Below are 15596 nucleotides of genomic sequence, written 5' to 3'. Positions count from 1 at the left end.
ATAAAGAAATGTAGAGCATCTTCGACAAAAAATATTTCATCAACTCTCTTTATAATTTTCAAATTATTAAATTATGTTCTTGAATGTTTCATTATTAATATAATTCCACAACAACAGTCTGTGGTATTACATTTCTCAATGGGAAAAACATCTGCATAAAACTCTGCCGAGCACAAAGTTATTATAAAACGATATCATATATTTTCGTAATATATTTTCTTAATTTAGCAAAAATCAATCTAATCATTAATGTTCTTGTTAAGAAATATTGATGAGAAGACGGTCAACAAAGTGACAAACTCGACTAGACGGTAGCTGCCATGCCAGACATTTTTATCTCAATAGACTGACGTAAATTCTCTGAAGTGTATACACACAAACCTCTGTGTATGTTATATATTCTTATTAAATGCAATTCAAAGTTATTTTCAATATTTATGCCGGCGTTTCAACGCTTACGTAACGTAATCGGAAAAATTTGAATCGGCGTTCATCATTACTATCCTCTTTTAGAGTGGACATTATCCTGACATTTTCAAATTTCGTATTGTGTTTATAGCGTAAACACAATCCTGTGGAATATGATTTATGTTTTGTATTGTGTAGCTGCAGGGAATAACGTATGAATTCAGAGGGAGTGCAGAGATATATACCGCTTTGCATAGCGAACAATGAGGGTGGTAGGTACTGTGCATTCCTTCCAGCCTGAGTCCAGTCGTTATCGACTAGTGGTTGGTATGTGTATGTACTTAAGTTGTACTATTAGAGATGTGCTCTCTTAGTAGTGCTCTCAGAGTTGTACCCTCAAAGTTGTACTCGCACAGTTGTAGTCTTGAATGCTGAACTTTGGCTCGCAGGTTCAGCTATTTAATCAACTAATTCTTTATTCAACAAACATATCAATCTTGATCATTTTAGTGTGGAAAAAAGTATTACTTTTGCTTCCGTGCCTGTCAATATTCCATTTGGAAAATACATCGTTTATCAAAGACACAGAATCTTAAGCTACATAAACATGTTGATACAAATATTGTGAAACTGCGCTACATGCGAGTCCGCAGATGATGGCACAGTACAGCTCAGGTTAGCCAGTGGTCACTGCTGCTGTGCTCCACAACACAGCCATGAGGTACTCCACCTTCACAAGTGAATCTCAACACACCGTCTTACCACCTCCCCGGCGTAGGCCATCTTGTGGCAAAGATCTGTGTTAGTTTTTTTGTTTGTTATGTTTCATCCCCAATGAGCTAATTAGATTTGTTTTGGTCACTGCTTGATCAGTGAGGTTTCACATTGTATAACCCCAGCCCCGTGTACCTCAAACCCCTCAGTAGGGCTGAGGAGCTACAACTCTACTTCCTCAACACACCCAGGAACTACAAATTAATTATCCCAAGAGGACCAAGAGCTAAAGATCAACAACTTAAAGGGGTAAAAGAATTTTAGTTTTACTCTCTCTCAAGAAGTCTTGTATCTGTAGCTTAAAATTCTCCTAAGTCCCGAAGGATGTACAGGAGCTGTACCTCAACACCCCTCAATATTCCCAAGAGCTAAAGTTAAACCCAGTTAAACACTAACAACATAATTCACGAAGCACCCGCACTTAGGAAAGGAAAATTATGACGTTGCGGTCCAGTTGTGACGTAACACGAGCCCAGAGACTGATCTATGTCTCTCATGCTAGTATGTTACCCCTTCAAGGGAGGGGGAAGAGAATCCCTTGAACGAGTGGAGGATTCTTGATAGAAGGGATTAAATTAAGAGCCCTGCATACCCAAGTGCTCTATAACCCCGTGAATTGATATGGTTTATTTCCTATGCAGCACTTGCCATCTTATATATATATATATATATAAGGATGACAAGTGTTGCATAGGAAATAAACCATATCAATTCACGGGGTTATAGAGCACTTGCCGGGATGGTCATAACGCCCTTAAATCTCGTAAAATATGTCTCCGTGGGTTTTAAAGTTCGTCTCAATAACGTTACAGTCAGCATCGGCTTCAGCCTTGATGTGGTCGCTGGCCGGGAGGAAGTGATACCATCCTTGACTGTTTCCTTATCGTCTTGTGTGTATCAGCTATGTAAATCAATTGTAATACATGAAATGGAGGTCTGATAAAGAACCATTCTAACCTCTGTATTCTTTTGTGCTTTCTCTCCTAGGATGAGCATCGGGTGTACAGTAAACTAGCTGCTCAGGTAATACAACTGAAAGCTGTTATATTTGCAGAAAACTCTTAAATCAATCTCTAAATAAATAAATTACCTTCCCACGTTTCTTACAATCATCTTCTATTTTCTTTGCAACACTACTCGCACTGGTCTGGTTAAGTGCTTCACAAATCACTCAGCATTGTCCCAGCATGACAAGGCTCACGCACATCTATTCCTCACTTGTCGCATTTATAAGAACCATCTTTCCTCACGACACTCGATGAAACGTCAATGTTACCATGGCTAGGCAGTGTTTCCCACAGTCTCCGCGCTAGTCACCCCAAACCTCACTAGCACTGTCTACGTACATATTGTATGTATATGTGTGCGTGTTATTATCTACATTATATCGGCATCACCATACCTCCCCAGTTGTTCACTATCATCATAGTAAATAAATATATTATTATTATTATTATTATTATTATTATTATTATTATTATTATTATTATTATTATTATTATTATTATTATTACAGAACATACATAGACAGAGGGATCGACATACATACCTGTCTCCGATGGTCTTCCTCCCGCCACTGGTTGGTTGGTTAATTAGGTTTAAAGTCAATCGACTACACAGGAGTTATTAAGGCAGCATGTATACAGCCTGTTCGCCATTAGTCAAGAATACTTTAATCAGTCTCACTATATATACACTAAGAGACATACACCTTCCGGTGAATGCGCTGCTGTTACTGGACTTACTGTTTGAAGAAGGACTCTTCATCACTGTCTTCTGCCCCGAAACTCACTCTAACCCCTTGTTGATACTTCCAGAGCTCCTTATCATATTCCTCCTTGGTTTTCAATAGGCTGTGGAAAAACCCGTCATCACAAAAGATGTTTCGGACTCATAGTTATCCATCGGAGGTTGTTTTTATGTGATTTAATTCCTATTCATGGTGTACATACAGTATAGGAGAGCCCCCCCCCCCCGTCCGCATATTCAGCACCTCTTCGGTGTTCCATATTATCGATGACTTTCAACTAAGCCATAGTTGGAACATAATGAACAATGGCTAATTTTGAAAGCAACGAAAACGATGAACACTAAAGAGAGGTGCTGTATATGTGGGGCCATTATGTATATACTTTGGAAACATTATACATTATTTGGGAACAAAAAAAAAAAAACGTTCGCAGTTCCTTTTGTTACTGTTTGTAAGATCTTTACGGAGGGAATCACAAGCCAGGTGTTTCCTAAGTCCTATATTATTTTGTATTATTATATCCTTATAAATCATGTAGCGCCTGTGGAATGAGATTTAATTAGATTTGATCCCATACAGACATATTTTGTCCAGTCAGTGGATATATTCAATGTGGGCAGCTCTCGGTTATTTTGCAACTGGTTAACAACAGTCCTGCAAGACACACACAGCTCACCAGGTGGAGCTGCTAATTAACAACAGTCCTGCAAGACACACACAGCTCACCAGGTGGAGCTGCTAGTTAACAACAGTCCTGCAAATACACACAGCTCACCAGGTGGAGCTGCTAGTTAACTAGTTTGCTAGTTAACCAAGAACCTGTGGATAAATACCCGAAGATAAGTACATATGGATAAGCATCCATGGGTAAGTGCCTATGGATAAATACTTATGGGCAAATACCTCTGGATAAATACCCATAGATAAGCACTTGTGGATAAATACCCATGGATAAGTACCTGTAGATAATTACCCACGAGCAGGTACTTCTACAGCAACTTTTTAAGTATTGATTCGAGTTTTCGGCATGTGAGTTCCAGCTCCTGGGCCCGTCTCTTGGCTGACATAGTGCTTATTTATCCCTTGGAGATCCATCGCTTCATACTTTTGATCTCAGGAATCAGATTTACCCCTCTCCTTCCTCGGATCAAGCCCCATTGCGTTGTATTCTCCAGGCTTTGTAATAACAAAAATAATGGCCACTTCATAGCCAATATTTACAGACGAGTAACAATATATACTTATCACATCAAATAAATCTTGATCAGATATATCTTTAAAATGAAATTTCAAGAAATACAATTTTGGGGGAGGTAAATGCTTTATTTATTGATAATCTAAAATATTGTAGACGTGCAATCGTTAATAAAAACTGTGTAGGTAGAGTACTGCAAGTTACTTAAAAAATCATGCATATGGGGTCCAAAATAGATTCAAAATTATATATATATTATTTTTAGTGAGTGGGTGATACGAGAGGTTGAGCTGCATGACGTATGTAGGTAGATCAATGGTCATGAAGGCTCGCTGCAGTTTATGAACACTGTACCGTAAAAAAAATACCTCGCCACCATGCAGCTCCTCGTTCTAAGTTGTGATGAATCAGAATAATGTCTTGACATGAGAGGAGCAAGGTTATTAGATGGTGTTTGGTACGTCAGGAAGCAGGAGCAATTTTATACGGTGGTATCTGCTTCGTCAGGAAGTAGTAGCAAGGTTTTACGGTTGTGTTCGCTTCGTCAGGAATATCCACCGAACGTGATTCTAGCAGGAACATCAGCACTGCCGCCGTCAGTACAGGTACTGCTTCTTGAGTACATTGGTCACACACAACTCTAGCAGAAACATCAGCGTCGCCGAGGCCAGACCTACGGGGTTACAGTTACTTACTCATATAACAGACTTAAATATCATAACAAAGTCTCCTAAAATTAGCCTCCTTTCTGCGAGTCATACAACATAGGAAGTGGCAGAGGCTTGATCCTCTTGGTAGTAGGCTCCTTCGACCAGTCTGGCTGGTGACGATCTACAGGGTTACGGAATACTCTTCTTAAGCGTCAATAAAAAAAATTTTTTCAGAGCCTTCGTTGCATTCACACTATTGACTTTATAAGCGCCTTGAAGCGGGGGAAGTGTTTTTTTTTTTATTCAAGAAATTGGAGCTACCCTTCATTCCCTCCGCTAATTCTGTATCAAATTTCCACTCTAACATTTTTAAGGTAAAACTGAGTAAAAATCTTAATATTATATAATACAAAAAAGCATGATATTTTAAAATATTTTCTCGTTTTTTGAGGTTTTCAATATTTTTTTAATTTTTTAGTAATGTAACAATACTTTCAATGTGATACTTTTTAACCGGTTATATAACCTGCCAACAGCAGTAGGAAGGAACCAACGAAAGCGTTGAGGTCGAGGGAGGAGACCGAGCCTGACGAGGTACTGACGGAGGGCGGCAGCAGGCACTGTGATGTGTTGCTCGTCTCCTTCTTCAACCACAGGTCTATCAAGCCAGACTCCTTCACTCTCCGAATCCTTAGATGGCAGCACAAGTTAGTTGGATACAAAGAACAAAAAGGTACAATACCGTGACTGGAACAATACACAAATATCCCGCACATAGGAAAGATATTTGTGTATAGTTGTATACCTTCATTATCCACCCATGCCCATCCTGTGAGGGATGGAGAGGTAGTCACTCAATGCCCATCCTGTGAGGGATGGGGAGGTAGTCACCCCATGCCTATCCTGTTAGGGATGGGGAGGTAGTCACTATATGCCCATCCTGTGAGGGATGGGGAGGTAGTCACCCTATGCCTATCCTGTTAGGGATGGGGAGGTAGTCACCCATGCCCACCCTATGAGGGATGGGGAGGTAGTCACTCCATGCCCATCCAGGTACACCTTTCCAGGTTTTCCTGTTAGGGATGGGGAGGAAGTCACCCCATGCCCATCCACTGGGCGATAGCACAGTGAGTAATGGTGTGTGCGAAGTGGATAGTAATTACGAATCAAAGATTTGAAAGATAATGCTTCAGAGTATATAGAAGAGGGTAATACAAGTGCAGAGTAATTAAAAGAAATCAGAGTGTGTTTTAGTTAAAGCTTTCATGTGCCCTCACAACTACTGGACGTATTTATACTACTGTCAGTAAAATGTTTGTGGATTTTCCTCAGTAAAGCATATTATTATTATTATTATTATTATTATTATTATTATTATTATTATTATTATTATTATTATTATTATTATTATTATTATTATTCATAGTTATTAGGAGAGGATCATTTTGTTCAAGGTAAGAATAGAGGAGTTAAGGAATAAATGAAATCAAGGAAAAACGATGTTCGAAGGTGCTTAGGAGGTAATGTTTGACGGCTCGATATTGCAGAGTGAAACAACAACACTACCAGGTCGATACCACAAGAGACGTCACTTAACCAATAATCAGCTTTTTCTTTATAGGAAGAGTTATTCTTGAAGGCCATTGCTATCAAGACGTTGGTATATGCTGCCTCTCGGGAGATATACAGGTGACACTGCCCCGAGGTACTGTAAAACAAGTAATTATTACTGTAATTGTATATAACACAGAGAAGTAGATGAATAAAACACACGTAACACCTGGGTATCTTCACTGAAACACTGATCACCTCAAATTACCTGTCCACGTTTTCCATCGTCTCCGACATTATTCTCTCCATTGGATTGAGAAGGTCACTGGTTGGCGATACGTCTCCGCCAGTAAAGATATCCAGGTATTACACATAAATTATTCAAAGGGAAGTCAAGGCTCAGAACCTATGCTGTGTCGTACACAGTCGATCAGACAAGTTGAACTCTCATCGTACATCTTTTAAAAAAAATTGTCATTAATATTTACATTGTTATGAATTAACAGGGTCTACATATTTTTAATTTTGCCCTGAAACTAATTCAGCATTTGCATAACGTTGGTAAAATTAATATAATTTAGCTCAATCAGTAATGCTCAGATTGATTCATGTACAGTGCCCAGGAGTACACGATCGACACCATGCCCAGCCCTTCTAGGGCAGGGTAGGTGCCTGAGCCGGAGCTTGCAGCTCAAAAGACTGTCATTCCCATTAGCCCCCTTGTGGCGGGGATGGCAGACCAGAGAGGCCTAGCTTGTGGCTAGGCCTGGGGACAATTGGTCCCAAAGATGAGGGGGTACTTGTGCCTCCTCCCATGGGAGACTTAGGTCTCAGATACTCCCTAAAGAGGGAGCCAAGGCCGGGCCACCACTTGGACAAGGCCCGGGCCGGGAGAATACCGGCGAATCATTAATAATAATAATAAGTGCCCAGGAGGTCCCCCACTCTGCATGTTTGTCAAATTGATCGTTGCTTTATAAGCTAATATCGAATACTCTGCATAAAACAGATGACCAAAAGCTCCAGCTGAGGGTCATCATAAGACTATATATAACCTGCGTCAGGAAACACTTGTCCTGTTTCCTGACAAAACTTATCCATCATAACCTAACCAGCTCATTCTTCGTGCACAGGCTGTACTTTAATCAAAATTGACAGACTGAACACATCATCTCCAGGCTGAAGAACTGATTCCTTTAAACTCCTTATTTTCCATATTTATATATATATGATTTTAATCCTTCAGTGGGATGCATTGATATCGGTGAAGGTTCCTTAATTCAAGAAACTGGAACTGGTTTTTCCTTCCTAAAATCATTACCTCCACTTTCCCAGGTACTGTAAGACCCTCTGAATTTAGCGCTTCCCCATGAATAAAATATCACCGGTTAAGAAATCCGTTGAGTTGATGAATTAGTCACTTGTATAATACTTGGGTATCTATTGTGGGAACGTTTCATCAGCCAGTGGCTTCATCAGTCTAATACAGAAAGGAGCCACGGAAAATAAGGAGTTTGAAGGAATCAGTTCTTCAGCCTGGAGATGATGTGTTCAGTCTGTCAATTTTGATTAAAGTACAGCCTGTGCACGAAGAATGAGCTGGTTAGGTTATGATGGATAAGTTTTGTCAGGAAACAGGACAAGTGTTTCCTGACGCAGGTTATAGTCTTATGATGACCCTCAGCTGGAGCTTTTGATCATCTGACCGAGGCCTTCCACTGGCTTACCGGGCCCACCCCTTTTACATTATGGTAATGATTATAACCAATTCTACTGTATACTGGAGACAGTTGATGTGAAGCAGGTGGAGGCGGCGTCACCACTGGACAAAAATCCACTAGTGGAAGCAGGTCTTGTCTCTAAGTTAGGCAAGGCAGAAAAATTCTCTGTATCAAGAGTCTAAGATGTTGCTGAGTCTGACAGCATTATTTCCGCGGTTCATCTCTGTATTGGACTGACGAAGCTACTGGCTGGTGAAACATGTCTACACTGAAGATATCCAAGTGCTGTACTAGTAAAATATAACTACAATAAAGTTTCTGAGTACCATGCAGGTACTGAATGAGTCTTAACATTTAAATATGAAAAAACTCTTTAAAAGCTATGGGATTAGGCTTTTTTTTTATTTTAAATTTATGTGGAAAATTTGCTTTTTCCTAAAAATTCTTGAAAATTCTTTAAAAATAGCTTCGGAATTTTCACAAAAGCTAAAATAATCAAAATCCCACAGAATATGTACACTGAGGTATATGTTCTCTCAGCGTTAATACACTGAGAGTTGACTTTAATCTCTATTTTAGGGATTAAAGTATTCTTGTCCGGTGGTGAACAATTTACACACAGTCTTAATGACCCTCTGGTGTAGTCGATAGACTTTAAACCCCAGCAACCAACCTGAAGTCCCAGGACATGGCCTTGTACATGGTGGTTTTGTCGCAGACGCCAGCGAACTGACCTCCAGCGATGAGTGACCTGTCCTGCCAGCAGTCTCTGAAGGCACCAGCACGACCGTCAAACATTGCCTTCCGTATCCCCTCCGTCGCTTCCTGAAGCATACATACTGGAACACTGAGCTTCCTGACACACACACACACACACACACACACACACACACACACACACACACACACACACACGGGAACACTGAGCTTCCTAGCTCACACGGGTTCGAAGCTTCACATAGTTATTTACATAACATAGTAATAAGACTAAAAATGATAACGATAACAAACAACATCACTTAATTGTATTCATCCGTATCTTCAGAGTGCCTTCATCCTGGTGACAGGCTCTTGATCCAAAGAAATGAAGCTACCTTACCATTTCCAGAATCAAACTTGATGCCTCTCACCCCTCCCATGATCCTTATGAGTTTAGCGCTTTCCCATGAACGTAGTAATAACTACCTCAGTCTGAGGATAGGATGTTGGAAGGTCGGGGTGAGGAAGGACTTGAAACAGGATCCACACACAGTTTCAAGAAGAGGTATGATAGCACCCACCAGACTAGAAATGTGAATAATTGAGAGCCAGGAACCGAGGCTCGACCCTTCCCTTCTATCCTTTGCATCCACAAATAGCGCTAAATTCGTACGGATCATACAGCGCTAGGGGAGGAAATTATGTTTGATTCAAGAATAGCATGGGGTAACTGCAGGTCCTAAGATCAAGAGCCCTGAACCGCCATCAAGACATCGCCCTTGAAGGAAGAGTTACTGAAAGCGCACTTTTCGAGTGATGATGTGACTCAGTTGAGGTTTTTTCCTGCCATCGCTGTCACCTTAAATAATTTTCTGAGCGAATGAATGAGTGAATATGTTAGTGAATGAATGAGTGCATAAGTGAATTAGAAAAGAAGCATTCAAATGTATACCAAAAACTCTCACTTGGAAGCGACCAATGACGACATTTCGGTCCTTTCTGGACCAGTATCAGGTCGCAACAACTGCTCAGAGAGAGTTATTTGTACACTCCTGCAGCCACAGTGTTGAATTACTCGCCTGATAGTACTGATACAGCATTGAACCAGCCTCCAGGCGCCATGGGAGGGCCGATTGAGCCACCAGGTCCTCAATGGAGTCTATGGGTATGGTGACTTTGGGCACGGTGAGCATTGCCGTCAGGATGCCAGAGTATGAGGTCATGAACACCAGTGAGGCCAGTAGCCAGGTCACAACTACCAATCGAATTCCATCAGTCTCGGGAAGACCATCTGTGCCTGGACAGTACAACACAAACCTCTGAAATGACCAATTTAACTTCTCCAAACTTCAGATATACGATCAAAAACCAATAATGCAGTGTGTGGTTGTGTTTTTTTTTGTGTGTATGTGTGTGTATGTGTGTGTGTGTGTGTGTGTGTGTGTGTGTGTGTGTGTGTGTGTGTGTGTGTGTGTGTGTGTGTGTGTGTGTTGAGTGTGTGTGTAAACTTACTATCTTGCAAGAGCGTCCTCAGCACCCACATGACCGTGCTGGCCACAGTGTTTCTGTGGAAGAATAAGTAAGTTTATTCAGGTATACACAAATACAGTTACATAGAATTATCATACTTAGCAGCATATGTGTAGAGAACCTAGGATAACCCTAAAAAGTCAGACCTCACTAAAGAAGAACAAACATCACAGCCCAGAGGCTGGAACAATTTAAAATTCAAGTCAGTGGGAGGTGGACTAACAATCAATCTTACTTTACACGTAGAAACTCTAAGGGTTTTGTTAATTTCGAAATGATGTGGAAATAAATGATCGAAACCACCATTATACAAAAATAAGGGATTGGTGTCATTACGCTGTATGTTACGTCCTCTTCAGTCGGAAGAGTTCCAGTCAAGATGATGCAACGATTTTGCTTCCTTATATTTCTTAAATAGTGGTTTTCCGTCATCCTTGTGTAACACCAGAATTGTAATGGATCTCATTTTCAGTTTTCTGATGCAAGAACATCAGTGATCAGCTGGCAATGGCAGAAGTAATCTTTAATTACGATCATTGACAACCTGTGCTCCGTGTTCCTATAAATGGCTGAGTTTATGTGCATTAAAGTTGGCTTACTTGGAGCACCTGTGAGATACGTTGAAGATCTTGCTCTCCTGTCGGGCAATAAAGCTGAAAGTCACGCAGATGAAAACGGCAGCAGCCAGCAGCAGTGACCATACCTGCAACCAGGAACTGACTCATTGTCGAGTGTTCTTTCTATGACTGAATGTTCAGTCACCCCACAAGACTGAACATTCACAAGCCAATATATTCATTGACTCACACAAGTTTAACACTTGGCATTAGTATTATTATTATATTCATAACTAAGGGCAAAACCCCAAGAGCGAAGACTTGACATAAATATAATATATAATAGACTAATTGTACATTGTTTGAGGGAATAATATCTGACTAACTGAGATTAGGGAAGTCTGACCTAGTTTCGTATCATATAATGGAATTATAGAATAATTTGTTGACTTTTACGGGAAATATTTCCCTCTCCAGTTGGTATGATAAAAGATAGATAAAAAGTAGAAGAATAAAAGTTACATTACCGTAGTTGCAACAATATTATACAAACAACCAAAATAAAATTGAAAGCTAGACTACTTTTTTTGTCTGTTATGGACCATTAAGGAATCGCGAATTAATAATGGACCAATGTGGACCGAAACGCCGTCTATTTTCCATTTGCTATTTGTGGGTTGTGGGTTACTTGTGATGGGTTACTCTAAACAAAGAGCAGAAGAAAATGACAGAGAGAAAGAAACAGGAAAGAGAGAACAGAGTGTTACACCATCAACACTGACTACGGAGGTGAAGGGCTTGAGGAAGCCAGACCAGTCACTTTGAAGACTGGGTCGGATCATCAGTATGGCGAAGGTTTCACTGTAGAAGGCCTCAGAGAAGTCGCACACGGTCTCCCGGGCTCGTGACACGGCGAACGGCCCCACCGCCATCTCCACCTCCTGCAGTAAACAACTTTAAGACGTGAACCGGAGGTTCATGTCTTAAAGAAAAAAAAAAGTAGACTTCTTTCAACTGTCAACTATCTGAAGCAAGAACGAAGTGTGACCCTCCTTGTCTATCTTGTGAAGCAGAGAGTAGACCTCAAGTACGTGCTCCCCTTTCTGAAGAAGACAGATGGAATAATCCCGCTCCTGTCAACTCGTGAAGCCAATAGAAACAGGCGCTACTCTTCTGTCTACCTTTTGAAAGGTAGAAGACGATCTCAAGCTCTTGCTCACTTTGTGAAGCAGACAAAAGTAAATACATTACTCTTGTTTACACCTGAAGGCAACAACAGCAGGCAAACCTATTCTGTCCATTTAATAGTCAGGAGTAGTCATATTCTTATAACCCTCTGAAAGCTAACTTAAGTGTACCTCACAAATCACGCTCCAGGGAGGTGATCCTTGTATCGTGTGTTCTGGTGCATGTGTCTTCCTTCGTGTTAGGTCAGTGAAAGTAATATTAAGATGTATTTGATTACTTGCAAGTGCAAAATAATTATTAAATAAACGGAAAAATTATTAGATTATGTGCATTGTAATATCATATGACAGGATACAGAAGAGAAGAGTAAATATGAAGTAGAAAGATGAGAAGATGAGGCCAGAAAGGATGAGAAAACGAGAGGGAGGGAGAGAGAGAGAGAAAGAAAGAGATAAAGTCAGTTGAACAAATGAAATCGTTGGCCCACAGATGGCTCAAAACTCATCCTGTCCTATAAGTATATGACTCACGAAATCGTAATGACACGATTGCAAACAAACCATACCCCGGCCGGGATTGAACCCGCGGTCAGAGAGTCTCAAAACTCCAGACCGTCGCGTTAGCCACTAGACCAGCTAGCCACAATAAGATTCGTCCAACTAGGTATATTTCTACACCATAGGAAGGTTAGCACAGGCACCACTGTGACCACAAATGCAAGTTTTTACAGACGCTAGCTGGAGATTCGTCTGTAAAAACTTGCATTTGTGGTCACAGTGGTGCCTGTGCTAACCTTCCTATGGTGTAGAAATATACCTAGTTGGACGAATCTTATTGTGGCTAGCTGGTCTAGTGGCTAACGCGACGGTCTGGAGTTTTGAGACTCTCTGACCGCGGGTTCAATTCCGGCCGGGGTATGGTTTCTATAAGTATATGTTTCATAACAATAAAAAATGGTTTCAAATGAGCAGATGTAGGTAACAGATGTAGGTAACAGCTCTTAGCTTGTAACCCCTCATGGAAGGTTCCTTGATGTTGGTGAGGGGCTCTTGATTTAGGGAATTGGATCTGTGCTCCAGTTCCCCGAATTAAGCCAGAATGCCTTCCACATCCTCCCCCCGGGCGCTGTATAATCCTACGGGTTTAGCGCTTCCCCCTTGATTATAATAATAATAATCTTAGCTTGTAAATAAAATTGGGAACCTTAACCTAACCTTGTAAAACCCTGTGCAAAAGGAAAGAGAGAGAGAGAGGATAACAGGGAAGAGAATACACTGAAAACTGAAGGTAATAGTACATACAGCTGATGCATCACCTGTCTCTGTAGCATGCCGAACATCCCAGACCAGCTACCAGCAGCATCAGGGACACCCCACATGTTATCCTCCGGCTGCACCAGCTCATACCTGCCAGGGGACTGAATATGACTCTCTCGATGATAAGATAAGATAAGATTTCGTTCGGATTTTTAACCCCGGAGGGTTAGCAACCCAGGATAACCCAAGAAAGTCAGTGCGTCATCGAGGACTGTCTAACTTATTTCCATTGGGGTCCTTAATCTTGTCCCCCAGGATGCGACCCACACCAGTCGACTAACACCCAGGTACCTATTTGCTGCTAGGTGAACAGGTGTAAGGAAACGTGTCGAAATGTTTCCACCCGCCGGGAATCGAACCCGGGCCCTCCGTGTGTGAAGCGGAAGCTTTAAAGCAGCCACCAGGCCACCGGGCCACATTGACGTGATCCTGCTCTAGTACAGTGAAGTAGCCTATCTGACGGAGGACCTAGGTTCCGTCACAATTAATATTATGATTGTAGATGGATGGTTCGGAGAACCGACACGTTGTTAAATTAGACACATGTGCAACTCTTGGGTATCTTTATTGAGGAAACGTTTCCTCAATAAAGATACACAAGAGTTGCACATGTGTCTAATTTAATAATATTATGATCCTTCTTCAGCACACTGAAGTAGCCTACCTGACGGAGGATCCAGCCTCCGTCACACAATAATATTGTGAGCCTTTTAATAACAGGATCAGGATCCCATCAAGTGTAACATCCTACCAACACAACACTACCACCTGTAGCTAGCCCAATAACAATAACACTACCATCAACAGCAACGCAATAGCATTTAGACGCAACATCAAAAATAGGACCAGCAGCTAAAAAACAACGACAACAACACACAACAAAAACAATAACTACAACAACAACAGCAACAGCAAAAACAATAACAGAAACAACAACAGCAGCAGCAACAGCGACAACAATAGCAATAACAGCAACAACAACATAACAACAACAATAATAGTAACAATAACAGTAACAAAGACATATTCGAATAATGCTTATTGATAACTTAATTCGATATTAATCAATGAAATTGCTTTAATACTAATTTAAGTCTAGAATATACTAGATACTTAAAACATTCCTCCAATACCATTCAACCTCAATTTACAAATTTACAAGAAAGAGGGAGGGACTCACTGAAAACCCAGTTTTTGTGCTAAGATATGGAACAGGTTGGCCATAGGTCCCAAGATAGTGACAGTGCCGTTCCCCAGTACCTCGACTCGAGTCCAAGGCACCCACTGTAAGGCAGAAAAGTGTCCGGTATAGCATTTGTCTCCGTCAATTATCTATATAAAACTACTATGAAGGAACATAAGAACCTGAAGATAAAGATGCACTGCAGCAGGCCTACTGTCCCATGCCTGGCAGATCTAACTCACACCCTACCACACGCAATGATGAACCTGTCCAAAGTGTTTTTTTTTTACCTGTCCATTCTATTTTATATAACCATTGAAACCTATTTTTTAACTTGAGTAAAATCCTGTAAATGCTTGGGTTAAGGCTCTGTCATTTACGAAGCGTAAACGATTCTAATGTAATGTTCGTTGATGCTGGTAAAGGGCTCTCGAACCAGGGAACTGGGATTCACTCTCCCCTTCCCGGGATCAAACCTGATTACCTCCCATTCCCTAGGTGTTGTGTTACCTCTACGGGCTTAATTAACGCTTCCCCCATGGATATAACATTAATAAGCACTGTAAGTACCCACGTCTAATGCACATGAAGTCAAGGTCTGTTTGCTAAATCTATCAACACTAACCAGTAAGCATGTCACTTTCATCCTTATATCCTGCCTTACCTCTCCTGCAGCGATCCTGAGAGAGGTGGTCTTCGACATGATGGGTGCTGCGGTCACTCCGTCTGCTGCGCCTCCTCCCGGCTCCTCCAGCACCAGTGCTTTTTATGTAGTAAGAATGGATATGACTGCCGAAAACTTGAGGTAAATGGATATAAGTGCATTCACTTGGGACACCTTCATTGGAGATGTTTCGGTCCTTGGATCAAAGTCCTATAAGTGTTACATGTAAATGCATTCGTATCCACTTCCCTCCGGTGTTGTCTTTAATCTAGATCTAGAATAACCCAACAAAACCACATATAATTGTTTTCCCGTCCCTCTAAGATGTTCCGCACGACGTCCGACTAACTCATAAGGTCTTTTAAGGAACATTGATAGCAGGAACAATGAGTATATATCTCTCTCACCCT

General features: G+C 41.0%; 1 protein-coding gene across 1 annotated transcript; it reads right to left on the bottom strand.

The window, feature by feature from the left end:
* Window positions 1-4533: 4533 nt before the first annotated feature.
* LOC128689633 (probable glutamate receptor) lies at window positions 4534-15225 on the bottom strand. Its single transcript, XM_053777991.2, has 11 exons — window positions 15187-15225; window positions 14520-14623; window positions 13339-13429; window positions 11618-11776; window positions 10887-10981; window positions 10261-10313; window positions 9828-10045; window positions 8723-8874; window positions 6375-6485; window positions 5304-5467; window positions 4534-4800 (listed from the first exon to the last, which is right to left on the bottom strand). The coding sequence occupies exons 1-11, from the start codon at window positions 15223-15225 to the stop codon at window positions 4724-4726; spliced, it is 1263 nt and encodes a 420-aa protein (XP_053633966.2). The 3' UTR covers window positions 4534-4723.
* Window positions 15226-15596: the final 371 nt, after the last annotated feature.

Source organism: Cherax quadricarinatus, chromosome 22 (genome assembly GCF_038502225.1).
Source record: "Cherax quadricarinatus isolate ZL_2023a chromosome 22, ASM3850222v1, whole genome shotgun sequence".
NCBI classification, from domain to species: Eukaryota; Metazoa; Arthropoda; class Malacostraca; order Decapoda; family Parastacidae; genus Cherax; species Cherax quadricarinatus.
The sequence above is the reverse complement of the archived record's forward strand: the minus strand, read 5'-3'. Positions and strand labels throughout refer to the sequence as shown.

Bases quoted from the DNA above. Each gene is read 5' to 3' on its own strand.
- LOC128689633 (XM_053777991.2), bottom strand. From the start codon at position 15,225: ATGTCGAAGACCACCTCTCTCAGGATCGCTGCAGGAGAG. The intron at 8,875-9,827 runs GCGAGTAATTCA...TGTATGCTTCAG, and splicing joins TGCTGTATCAGTACTATCAG to GAAGCGACGGAGGGGATACG. The intron at 6,486-8,722 runs GTTGGTTGCTGG...CTTGTTTTACAG, and splicing joins GCCATGTCCTGGGACTTCAG to TACCTCGGGGCAGTGTCACC.